This window comes from Branchiostoma lanceolatum, chromosome 1 (assembly GCF_035083965.1).
Source record: "Branchiostoma lanceolatum isolate klBraLanc5 chromosome 1, klBraLanc5.hap2, whole genome shotgun sequence".
NCBI lineage: Eukaryota > Metazoa > Chordata > Leptocardii > Amphioxiformes > Branchiostomatidae > Branchiostoma > Branchiostoma lanceolatum.
In genome coordinates this window covers 38,693,622-38,707,019 of record NC_089722.1, presented here as the reverse complement: position 1 = coordinate 38,707,019, position 13,398 = coordinate 38,693,622, and the positions used below count along the sequence as shown (strand labels likewise).

The following is a 13,398-nucleotide window of genomic DNA, read 5'->3' as shown; positions in this document are numbered from 1 at the left end:
ATAACTACATGTACATTGCACATCACATTGGAAGACGATGCTGTCTCGGAAGCGGTAAAATTCCATGACTTGACATAGGTAATTTATCATAATAATGAGGAGTTATTACCATTTGTACGGTTGTCAACAATACACATGTAGAGCTGACAGTTGATTCAAGTGGATTTTTATTTTCATCTTGTGTCATAGACGTCCGCTGGTAGTGTCAAACCCTCGGCATTATGACAACTGAATCCAAATGCAGTATTCATCGTTATACCACCAAAACAATAGTAAGCGTACGTTTGTTATCCAGGGCTTGGGGGGCAAACGAGGATAAATATTGCAGTCAAGTTTGATATGAGGCTCCGATCAAAATCGTTGTTCCCGAGAACATGGATTTCCCCGCCAACTCCGTTGAACAACTACATAATGTTCGCTAAGTTCGCGCTATCTAAAGACAGGTCGCTCTGTTTAAGCCCACAAAGAACTGTTCAACTTTAAAGCCATGAGTTGCAAGTGAAAGGAGCTAATCAGGATTGGTTAGCTCCATTTTCCCATCAAAAGTACAAAACACAACAATAAAACCATTCTTATCAATTTTCATATCATACTAATCAATATTAAAGGAAGTTGAAACATAAATTTGAAGATCACATTAAAAAATCTGAAGATTGTTTGAGACAATCTGAAGGTTGTTTGAAACAATCTGAAGGTTCTTTGAAACAATCTGAAGGTTCTTTGAAACCAATCTCAAAACAATCTGAAGATTCTTTCAAACAATCTGAAGGTTATCTCAAACAATCTGAAGATTTTCCATAAAATCTGAAGATTGTCAGGAAAAATCTGAAGATTTTTCGATTTTCAACGACGCGTGACGACCCCCGCTGGGGGTCATTATGATCCATTAAGTGGCAAGGAAGTTGTTCACAAAATATCAACTCTGTAAGTATAAGCTGTCAGAGGCTACAAGCATTAGTCCAAAGTGCAATAGAAAGTCCGAAATTAATCTGGAGGGTGTTTGTATTACTGTCTGTTTCCCCCCCCCTTGGAGGGGGCCAACAATGACTCCCCTTTGACCCTCCCTCTGAGGTAAATTGAACCATCTGGGCCATGCCCTATTACAAACTCATCTGCCATGCCTCTAATCCTTAAACAAACAAAGGCTGCCTGTGATCCCCAGGACACCAGCTACTGGTCACAGCATTGCTTGGGTGGCTCGCCTTTCAGTGTATGTTAACACCTCCCTGATGTAACAAATTGAATGTACAACATGTACATGTTACATCAAAGTTTATTAGTTATAAAGCCTAAATATAAAGCCCAGTTTTATAAATGTATTATCAACCACAATCCTCACATTATGTGCACTAACTGTAACCTGAAACAAGAGTTCTTTTGCCAACAGTTTCATTTATAGAACGGCACATTTGGGAAAAGGAAGCCTTATTTAAAGAAAGTCTTATTTGATAAATTTCGTCTCAAGACAGCTGGGTTGCCCCTTCTTAACTGGCATAATTTGAACCTCCAGGGATTCATCACATTGTTAGTTAGAAATAGCAAAAAATCCCCAAATCACTTTTGAGTACATAAATATAGTGTATGCCCAAAATGTGAATGAAGTCAAATGGCCATGGGTCCAAGTCAGCCACAAACACATGTACATTGCACCAAATGTCAGGTCATTTGGTTAGAATATTATGGGGCACAGGAGTAAAAAATGTACATATTTTGTCTGAAAATAGCAAAAAAAGTCAAGAAGTGTTTGCCAAAGGTGCAAGAGAAGATCTTTTGGCATATGTGTAAGGTACCCCATACCAGATTTAAGGTAATTTGGTTGTTATATTAGGGCACAAAAGCAAAAATGTATATTTTTTGTCTGAAAATAGCAGAAAAGACCTATTTTACACAATTCTAAAGTAGTGTATACCAAAAGTGTGATAACAGTTCTTTTGGCATTTGCCTCAAGGCACCTCTACATCAAATTTCAGGTCATTTGGTTGTAATATTAGGGCACAAAAGCAAAAATGTATTTTTTTTGTCTGAAAATAGCAGAAACGACCCATTTTACACATTTCTAAAGTGGTGTATGCCAAAAGTGTGAGTACAGTTCTTTTGGTGTATGCCTACGACTCCTCTATACCAGATCTCAGGTCATTTTGTTGTGATATTAGGGCACAAATGCCAAGAATGTACATATTTTGTCTGAAAATAGCAGAAAATACCCATTTTACACAATTCTTAAGTGATTTATGCCACACTGAAATGTGAACACAGTTCTTTTGGCATATGTATAAGGCACCCCTACACCAGATTTCAGGTCATTTGGTTGTTATATTAGGGCACAGGGGCCAAAAATGTACATATTTTGTCTAGAAATAGCAGAAAAGACCCATTTTACATACTTCTAAAGTGGTGTATGCCAAAAGTTTGAGCACAGTTCTTTTGGCATATGTGTTAGGAACCCCTACACCAGATTTCATGTCATTTGGTTGTTATATTAGGGCACAGGGGCCAAAAATGTACATATTTTGTCTGAAAATAGCAGAAAAGACCCATTTTACACAATTCTAAAGTGGTGTACACCAAAATTGTGAGTACAGTTCTTTTAATGTATGCCTAAGGCTCCTCTATACCAGATTTCAGGTCATTTGGTTGTGATATTAGGGCGCAAAGGCCAAGAATGTACATATTTTGTCTGAAAATAGCAGAAAAGATCCATTTAACACAATTCTAAAGTAGTGTATGCCAACAGTTTGAGCACAGTTCTTTTGGCATATGTGTTAGGAACCCCTACACCAGATTTCATGTCATTTGGTTGTTATATTAGGGCACAAAAGCAAAAATGTACATATTTTGCCTGAAAATAGCAGAAAAGACCCATTTTACATAATTCTAAAGTGGTGTATGCCAAAAGTGTGATAACAGTTCTTTTGGCGTATGGATAAGGCTCCTCTATACCAGATTTCATGTCATTTAGTTGTGATATTATGGTACAAAAGCCAAGAATGTACATATTTTGTTTGAAAATAGCAGAAAAGACTCATTTTACACAATTCTAAAGTAGTTTATGTCATAAGTGTAAATAAAATTCTCCCTCTATACCAATTTTCAGGTCATTTGGGTTTAATACCAGGGCTCCAGAGCCCAAAATATACATTGTCTAAAAATGGCTCTGTCAGTTATTCAAGGGATTCCTACAGTCTAGCATGGACTTGTTCCACAGTAGCGCCCCCTATCAGACTAGTAGGCCAACATCCTTCAGACTACCAGTCTGACTTAGTTGGACTATGGTCAGAAGCAATGGACTACCAGTCTGTTCCACTCAGACTTCTAGGCTCGACAACTTTTAAAGTCAAATATCTCGACATCCGTATGTGATATGACCAAAATAAAAATGCCATATTGTAGAGGAGAAAATGCCCTTTCCAATGAGCTATAAAACTTTGGTGTTCTTGAAGAAATAAAAATTCTAGAAATTTGGAATTGAGCCACAATTTGGAAAGTGACTTTCCAAATTTAAAGTGACCAGTGTTATCTGAAGAACAAGACTGACAGCCTGGATGGACAGCTGCAGCAAGTAGTTCAGCAGGAACTGGCTGAGGTAAGTATTGTTACCGAGAAAACACTTGAAGGAAGAAAGGTTTATTACTTTCACTTTTGTAACGCTTATGTCCTTTTCCTGTCCACGAGCAAGAGAAGACATGTCTTATCATACAAATAAATATACAAGTGGCATGAAATTGGATTTAAGACACATTCAACAATAGATGTTGAGCCCCTAACATGGACAATATAGTGTATTCTTCAACCATTATACACGCGTTTGTGGGTCTTGGCAATACGTGCAGTTTAAAAGCTCAGGGGTTAAACACTGGCACCAAATTACTCATTAACCACCTTTCCTTTCCTCCGTGCAGATAGAGTATGACAGATATCTTGTTTTCTTGTGTCTGTTCGTTCCTTTCTTTTATATCAAATGGAGGGCCTTCGGGATTGCTTTTGTATCAAGAGGAGGACCTAGGGGCCCTAAAGATACGTAACCCTACTATAATAGTAATACAACAATGTGAACAGTAATGCAACAATGTAAACAGCATTAAGGACACCATGCACAATAAGTGGATGTGCAGAAAGATAAAAAGAAAGTTAGAAGCAAAAGGTTTAGAAACAAAAGGTTCTAAGCACATGAGAGGATGAATAGAACGTTGCTTATAATTACAGACATAGGCATACATATGCAGTTGATTCGGAGACTGTTTAATCCAAATTTAAAGAAAAATATTTTCATACAGTTCCAGGCCGAGGCTGATTTGAAGGCCACCGTTGAGGCTCTGCAGACGACAGTCAGCAGTCAGGACAACATCATCCAGCAGCAGGCTGCAGGTTTACTGCAGCTGCAGGGAACTCTGCAGCAGCTAGAGACCACCAATCAACAACAAGGCAACAGCTTGCAGCAACAGGAGACCACAATCCGACAACAAGCAAATTTGTTGCAGCAACTGAACGCCACCATTCAACAACAAGTCGGTGCATTACAGCAACAGGGAGCAACAATTCAGCGCCATGAGGCAACCCTGCAGCACCAGGAGGCAACACTGCAGCACCATGCGGTAACCCTGCAGCACCATGAGGCAACCCTGCAGCACAAGGAGGCAACACTGCAGCACCATGCGGTAACCCTGCAGCACCATGAGGCAACCCTGCAGCACCAGGAAGCAACCCTGCAGCACCAGGGGGCAACCCTGCAGCATCAGGGGGCAACCCAGCAACACATACACGCAACCCTGTTTGGTTAAGGCAGCCCAGGCTTAAAAATTCGTCTTCGAGTTGGGCCGCGTGCCCGGCCAGGTGCGCGACCGAACTCGAACCCAGTTCGGACTGTTCCAAAGTTCTGGGGTCGTCTGTTACGGTACCAAATTATTAATCTCACTATACATGGATGTTATTTCACCTCAGGTGTACGTATAAGTAAAAAAAAGAAAGATTTAGGCCATGTTTTGAATTGTATTACATTCGAAACGTTTCAATCAAATGGTTGAGAAATTGTCCCCTTCACGCATGTGGTGCATGAGCCGCACCGTGTCCTTGTAGCGCTTTTTTTGACCGAGTTGTTAAAAGAAGGACAGAAGGACCTCTCCACCCACGTAGTAGACAGACCCTCACTGGACACCTTCAAGAGCAGGCTACTGTCGTCACACCCGTAGCCCAGACACTGCAGCTGCGCTTCACCCCGTCTGTGCGATACCCCTACTAGGGGGTATACAGACTATAGAATAGAACTCGACAGTGTTCGACGGGAACGAGCGTTTCGTCACAGGTGTTTATGTTCGCGGAAGACAACGAGCTGCTTGTGCGGGACCGGGTTATGACTTTATACGGCTTTACGCGCAGCTCAGAACAACAGAATTGATCTTTGGAGTAATCAAATATTAGTTTTATCGCTTTCTTATCAAAATTGCCCGAGGCTATTTTGCATAGATTGTAATTTTTTTAACTGAGGCGAATTTTTAAAAGTTATAACAAAAAAATAGCTGTTTCTGATGTTTCTAGCCCAGAAAGGCAATGTAATCGTCATTTTAAACAAAATATCCTCAGTCCGGGTTTAGCTCTCTTCTTGTCAAATATCACGATGAAAGGTGCTGCTACCGCCTGCGCGCGTAAATAGATGAACAGCTTTTTTCAAACCAAAAGATCTATTTCTAATCCAAAAACTAAAGTGACCTTCATTCAATGTGTCTCAGGTACTACTAAAACTGTGTTAAATTTCGTCGTGGTGCGACTATGCTATCAAAAGTTACAGGATATGTATGGAAAAATACTTCCTGGGCCGCCTTAGCTCAACAGAGCTAGAGAACCTTGCAGCAACTCTGATTCCAGCAGTGACCGATTCAAACTACCTATTACTAGTAAGCAGAACATTGATCTTAGTCAAAAAAGAACTTCGTCGGCAGTGCAGATCGGGTCAGCTTCTCTATGACAATGAACCAAAAGCAGACAATCATCAACTCTGACAATATCGTAATTTAACTGTGTAATACAGTCTATCCTCTGTAGAAGTCATTGGACTGATTCTACTACCCGGCAAATACATTCAATGACTTTGGTATAATGAATAAAATCTTTATTGACTGTTGCAACCTTCGTCCCCTGTATTTCTGTTGAGAATGCATGCCTGCAGCAACATGAAGCAACCCTGCAGCAACAAGCAGCAATCCTACAGCAACAAGCAGCAATCCTACAGCAACAAGCAGCAACATTACAACACTGTACCACAAATCTGCAGCTGCTGGAAGGTACGTGCACATATTCATATGCGGAGTAGTACACATTCATAAGAACTGTCGTAGACCAGCAAAACTATGATAAAATAGAAGGAAAGTGTCTTCAGAGAGTTACCCTTGTAAATGTAGTGCAAGGGGTTTCTTTTACACTTTGTTACCTGTAATACGTATGTTGACTTACCTCTATGTCCTGTCCGCAGAAAAGATTACTGGCCCTCGGACCTGCAAGGAACTTCTCAACAGCGGCCACAACACGAGCGGAGTCTACACCATCTACCCAGCTGGAGAAGTCACAAGGCCCATCGATGTCTACTGTGACATGGACACTGACGGAGGAGGATGGACGGTAAATATTGAAAATTTCAGATTTTGAACATTAATTCTAGCTCAATCACTATAACCCATATTACTGATATGAAGACGATGCAATAAGGCTGGAATAATTGTCTTGCAATCAGTAAAAGGTTAAAGGGGCTAAAAAGAACGAATAGTAGGGTTTCCAAAAACTGCATGTACTTCCGAAATGGAAGATGATTTCCAAACGAAAGTGAACAAATCTAGACATGCACATAACAGAGATAGATACTGAACCAATTAGAAAAGCGTAACCCTTATCATACGAGCTTAAAATTTAGCAACACCATATTGTTGCTTAAAAAGAAAAATTCATTGACACATATTTGCCTTTTAGGTGTTCCAGAGGCGAAAAGATGGCTCGGTAGATTTCTTCCGCGACTGGCAGAACTACAAGACTGGCTTCGGTGACTCAGGGGGAGAATTCTGGCTTGGTAGGTGACAATTTCTTCCATTTTGCAGTTATTATTGAATTGGGCATTGCTTATCTGTTCTTAACATGGATTTCTCCCGAAACCTGTAGGTTACTAACATCATCAAACTCACTTTCATCAGGTAATGACAACCTGTACCACCTGACGGCACAGGGAGGGTACGAACCTGGAGGACTTCGAGGGAAACTCGGCCTATGCCAAATACAGCAACTTCAGTGTGGATGATGAAGGGCACAAGTACAGGCTGACTGTGGGTGGATACTCAGGAAATGCAGGTATAATCACTAAGGTTGCTTTTCCGAACTACATCACGGCATACACATATGGCATGTGTATGATAATGACATGTCAAAATCATATCCATGTAGGAAGCAATTGTAATTTTTATTTCCTGCACATCGGTCATTCGTCAGATGACATATCCAATTTTCAAACATTTCGTGTATTTGGAGATCACGTTTTCATGACTCTGAACCTTCGAGAAGCCGACTATCAACATTAGATTGTATACACCGTGAAAAGAGGAACGAATGCCTTTAGCAAGGATTGTGTGTCTTTCTGGCTACGCCTCAGGGACGAGCCTAATGTATAGTATTGTGTGCAGTCTGCAAGAATTATAGGTATTGTACAGGAATGTGTCCACAGGAATTTCAGTCCACAGGACGATAATTCTAGAATGACTAGACGGATTGTCTCCATATTTGGTAGGGGTAGGTCTTTGTGAGACCTCGAAATGATTGGACTTTGGAACTGCAGGAGCTGATTTTGTTTTAAACTTTGAGAGTGACTAACTCAAGAAGGGGTTGATGGAATTATAATCGAACGTCATGGTTTTTAGTATGAAGATAGCTTAAGTGATGATTTACATAATAATATGCGAATCAATATCTAATTTGCATAATTAATGAGGAAAGTTTATAAATCCGATGCATTCCGTTATAGGACTCTCGAACACATGACATATGTACCCGAGAAGCAGATGAATATCGATAGATATCATGATCAATCATGCAAGTAAACACTTTATTTGCATACTTAATGACAAAATACTATATCCCCATAGTGGTGACTGATATGGATTTCATTCTTGCAGCATTTGGAAGTTAATTAAATGTGGACATTATTTTTAGCGATTTAATTGTATAAGACATTCATCTCCTCATCACGTAATTGTATAATTGACATGTACGACTCCATATTGTATCTGTTGATATTATCTACCATTGACAACATTATATACTAAGTAGCCTAGAACCTTCCTGTAGTTTTTAATAGAACATTGTACAGCCTAGAGCCTAATTAGAACATTGTATAACCTACGACCTCTCTGTAGTTTGTACTAGATTGATATAAGTAGCCGGTAGTATTTTGCCTTACAATTGTACCTGTTACAATCGTTGCGCAATAAACTTTGACTTATTAGACATACATCATGCATATGAGGGCCCCATTTATTAATCAATGAGGAAATGGTACAATAACTTTTCTTGCTGAGCCTTTCATACTTTGAACAACATGTGTTATTTGGTAGAGGGGATCAACTGATATCCTTGAGGTCCTTATTTGCATGTGGGCTAAAAAGAGAAATCACTAACAGAGACCATCGTCGCCATGGCAACATCTTTTTACGCTGCCAATCTTGTTGTTGTTGTCTCTGACAAAGATGATAGAACTGAAGCTTTGGAGCAAAATAAGAGCGTTATGTGATATGGTCTTAACAAGAGGATGTTGTTGTTTTCTTTCAGGAGACGGTATGGCCTTGCATTCTTCGATGTTCTTCTCAAGCAAGGACGAGGAAAATGACATTCACGAAACTAACAATTGTGCCCAGGCATTCAAGGGAGGCTGGTGGTACGCCCGATGCCTTCGTGCCAACTTGAATGGCCAGTACCACGGTGGATCTCATCAGTCCTACGCAGATGGGGTTAATTGGGCATTATGGAAGGGACAACACTACTCATTGAAACACACAGAGATGAAGATCAGGCCTCGCTAGATTCATTATGTCTGTATGAAGGCTAAAGATCAGAATGTAACGTTAAATCTCGCTAAAGACAGGCCAGTTGCCAATCTGTTTGAGGGTCAGTGCCATTTAGATTATGCTCTGAGAAATCTGCTAAGAAGGCCTGTCCCTTTAATGGTCTTACAGATATGTTACCCCTCCGATTTCAGGAATTAGGTGTGAGCGATTTGAAATACCTTAGCAAAGAATTAATTAGCATGATCACTGAGTAAACATGTGAGTAGAAATGGTCTCTTGTAGCTCCCTTGTGTAAATGGAGACTGAATATAAGACCAACTGCTTACATAAAAAGAATGAATGAATGAATGACTTTATTTGCACAACAATTGCATCGGTGAAAATATATGACAATGTGCAGATAACATAATTAACAATCTTGGTGTATTTTTCCACAATTCTAATTACGTCTTTATTAGATCAAATATTATCTACAGTGATAACAGAACGGAACTATTCTAGATATCACATTGCATATTTCTAGGCTACTTTGCGACTTTACGTTCGTCAAATCTCATTTGTACAGTTTCTTTTTTGTATAGCGTTATGAATATATTGGCCTATGTGGATAAATAAGGAATCTGGACAAGATAAAAGTACATTTAAAGTATCGGTACTTGAGTGTGGCAGGGTAAAATTCGTTCGACTTGCATGTAATTAATTGCATTAACTTTTGTCTTTCATCATTATAGGTAGGGCATATCATTAGAAAGTGATATTCGTCTTCAACACTATCTTCCATAACAGTCCAATATACTACATCAACAACTTACAAAATCGTCTTTGGACTGTGTTATCTGGTTTATCATTAGTAAAGGTCGTTTTTAATAGTTGTACAACCAGTGGGCTGCATTGAATGTTATACACACTGTGATAAAGTGGCTTTGGTTGTGAGTAAAACCTTCATTAATAGTTGCAACCTTCGTCTCCTGTAGCCTGAATCTCCTGCATGTCTGTTGAACTTGCCTCCGGAAGTTGCCACCTTCCTTTACATAACTAACATCCAAAACATAAGCCATCGTTGTTTACACATTGGTGTATTATCAAATATTTGATATTTAGATAATACAAAATAAATCAAACAACTGGATACATTTTCTAAAGCGTCAGTCGTTTCATCTCTCTCTCTCTCTCTCTCTCTCTCTCTCTCGACTTTTACGTCTTTTATTCTCCATCATATGGGGGTTGGACGTGCTTGCACATCAAGTGCAAGTCTTTTTGTAGCAAGAGTTTTTACGGCTGGATGCCGTTCCTAACGCCAAGCCAAACCCTACTAGGCTTAGGACAATACTGCATCTACTATCTTTAATCATTGACTGAGAATTAATGAAAGATAGTGGATGCTATCTGAAATGACTCTTTTGCTTGATTTAGTACCTCGTGCAAACGGAGGTATTGTCTTTCAGGTGATTTTGTTTGTCTTGGTGTGTCTCCATAGACTTGTTATTACCTTCGTCAAGAAGGTTATTTTTCATGCTTGTCTGTGTGTCTGTTATGATATTGAACGCCTGGATGGATTGTTGTCGTATTTGGAGTATTGGTGTGTATGTGGGAAGTCTCAAGATGATTAGATTTTGGGCGAAGTACTTTGCATAATTCACGAGAAAAGTGTAGAATGTGTTATATTGTATGCTTGAGTATGTGTTCTGGCTGGGATGTGTTGGCGGTGTTGTTTCGAGGGGTCATGGATAATTGGTAGGGGTGCATAGTTGTCATGTGGGAGGCAGGAAACTTAATAGTTGCTGAGACAAATTGGCTTGTCACTCAAGGCAGTGGTATGAGAAAGGTAGCAGCATAGCAGAAAGTGGTGTGGAATTTGGTGGAAGCAGACCAAAATTGGATATACACTGCCTTACATCAGGAAGAACAATCAGTAGTCGTGTGTCACAGCATGGGGATAGGACGGTGTTCAGAGTAGGTGAGTTAACCATGTTATATAGGGAAGGAAGAGGTGATTTATTAGTATACGTCATACTGTATGGTGTACATGGAGGTTGTGTGGAAGTGTGCACTAAGAGTATGGATACGTATTGCTGAAGAAGTATTTGATGAAGGGTGGATGTAATACTAATAGATATCAACTATGCAAATAAAGACCTCATTTGCATAATTAATGAAAAAATAACTCTCTAGTAACATCTGTGGCCTGTTGTAGCCCATCTACGCTGTTCTCTATGAGGGCGATGTCGTCCGCAAAGTCTTGATCAAACAGGAGGTCTTTAGTCCCCTTTACCTGTATTCCACATCTGCCCCTTTCCACCTTTCTCAGGACCTAGTCTATGGTGGTTATGAAGAGGAGTGGTGATAGAATACACCCTTGCCGAACTCCTGTATGTACTTCAAACTTGTCTGTGTTTTGACTTCCAACGCGGACTATGCAGCTGGTGTCCTTGTATGTAGCTTTCAGTACGCTGATCATCTTATCAGGGATCCCATATGTTCTCAGTATGTGCCACATGTTAACTCTGTTTATACTGTCAAACGCTTTCTGGAAGTCAATGAAATGTAATAGTAGGGGTGTGTTAAATTCAAGGCTTTTCTCAACTGCTCTTCTCAGGGTGAAGATGGCGTCGACACAAGATCTTCCTGGTCTGAACCCATATTGTTGTTCTCTTATTTTCTTGTTCAATTCATCCTTGATTCTATTCAGAATAACTATACTGAGTACTTTGGGAGGGAAAGTAGTGTAGTTCCTCTCCAGTTTGAACAGTTGCTGAGGTCACCTTTCTTAGGCAGAGGAATTATTGAAATTCAACGCAAAAAATGAAGTCATGGGCATCAACACAGTCGCTCCACCAGTCATCAAAATTGAGGATACAGCTGTTAAAGTGACAGACGCATTTACATACTTAGGCAGCACAATCACAGCAAATGGACATAGTCACAATGAAATCATGACAAGAATTGGGAAAGCCAGCTCAGCCTTTCGGAAAATACAAAAAGTGCTGAAGACTGGAGTGCTGAGCCTACAGAACAAGATAAGGATCTATCAAGCAATAGTGCTGTCAATACTGCTGTATGGGAGCGAAACTTGGCAAGTGTATGCAGCTGACCAAAAGCGTCTGAATGCCTTCCACACAAGATGTCTCAGAAAAATACTAGGCATCTCATACAGGGACAGAGTAACAAACAAAGAAGTCTACCGCAGAACAAGCCAAAGAGAAGTGGCAGACATGGTGAGAGAAAGAAGATTAAGATGGCTAGGACATGTCCTGCGAATGGAAGGAAACAGAACAGCAAAGAAGATTCTAGACTGGAAGCCACCCGGTGGAAGAAGAAGCAGAGGAAGGCCTAGACTAACCTGGAAAGCAAACGTTGAGAAAGATATCGAGGCAGCTGGCAGCTCCTGGTATAGGGCAGTGAGGGAGGCGCAGCAACGTGACAGGTGGAGAAGGACGGCCCGATGTGCCTCAAAGGCACGGGAGGAACTAAGGTGCTAAGGTAAGGTAATATAACTCAAGGTGGGCTTGATGGATGGTCATGATTGTTGGTATGTAGATAGCTTACGTGATGCTTTGTATGATTGGATGATGATTATGCAACTCAGATTCTTATTCGCATAATTAATGAGGTAATTTTAAAAACCCGCTGTGTTCCATGATATGACTATTCAAATATGTGACATTTGTATCCGAGGAAGATAGGAATGTTGATAGATAGAAAATATGCAAATGTAGGCCTAATTATTAATGAGAAACTACTATAATTCCATACTAGTAAATGATGGACGGCAATTTCATACTTGTGGCATTTGGAAGTTGTGTGAATGTGGACACCATTGAATCAATTATGCTAATAATGACCTCATTTGCATAATTGATAAATGTTAGCATAACATTCTTTGTTAAGCTCATACTTTGGACAACTTATGTTATTTGGGTGAAGATGATCAACTGGTATGATTTATAATTGATTAGAAACACTCCTAATACGTCAATCATATTTAGGTTAAAATCATTTGGCGAAGGTATGAGGTCGTGGAACTCCTGTTTAGATATTGTGGAGAGACAGCATGTGAGGTGAAAGGTGTGTAATCAGACACTGTCAGGATGGGAATGTTGGCTTGGCCCATGTCCAAAGTTGATCCCGCAGGTTGGCAGGAAAATGCATACTTAGTCAGAATTAGCGAAAAAATCACAATAATGAATAAAACAAGAGATATTTCCAGGAGGTATGAGATCTTTGATTTCTTCTTAAATATCATGTAATGTTCTACTCGGATGCCGAACCTCCATTGACGTATATATATATATATATATATATATATATATATATATATTTGACATTAAATTTGATGGTACCGTCTTAAAAAAGATATAAGTTCACC

The 13,398-nt window shown here is 39.8% G+C and overlaps 1 protein-coding gene and 1 pseudogene across 1 annotated transcript; both read left to right on the top strand.

The window, feature by feature from the left end:
- Positions 1-3,148: 3,148 nt before the first annotated feature.
- On the top strand, positions 3,149-6,165 carry LOC136426070 (zinc finger protein 853-like). Its single transcript, XM_066415008.1, has 3 exons — positions 3,149-3,156; positions 3,505-3,583; positions 4,275-6,165. Exons 1-3 carry the CDS (start codon positions 3,149-3,151, stop codon positions 4,776-4,778), a joined length of 591 nt encoding a protein of 196 aa, XP_066271105.1. The 3' UTR covers positions 4,779-6,165.
- Positions 6,095-9,902, top strand: LOC136422273 (ficolin-1-like; annotated as a pseudogene).
- Positions 9,903-13,398: the final 3,496 nt, after the last annotated feature.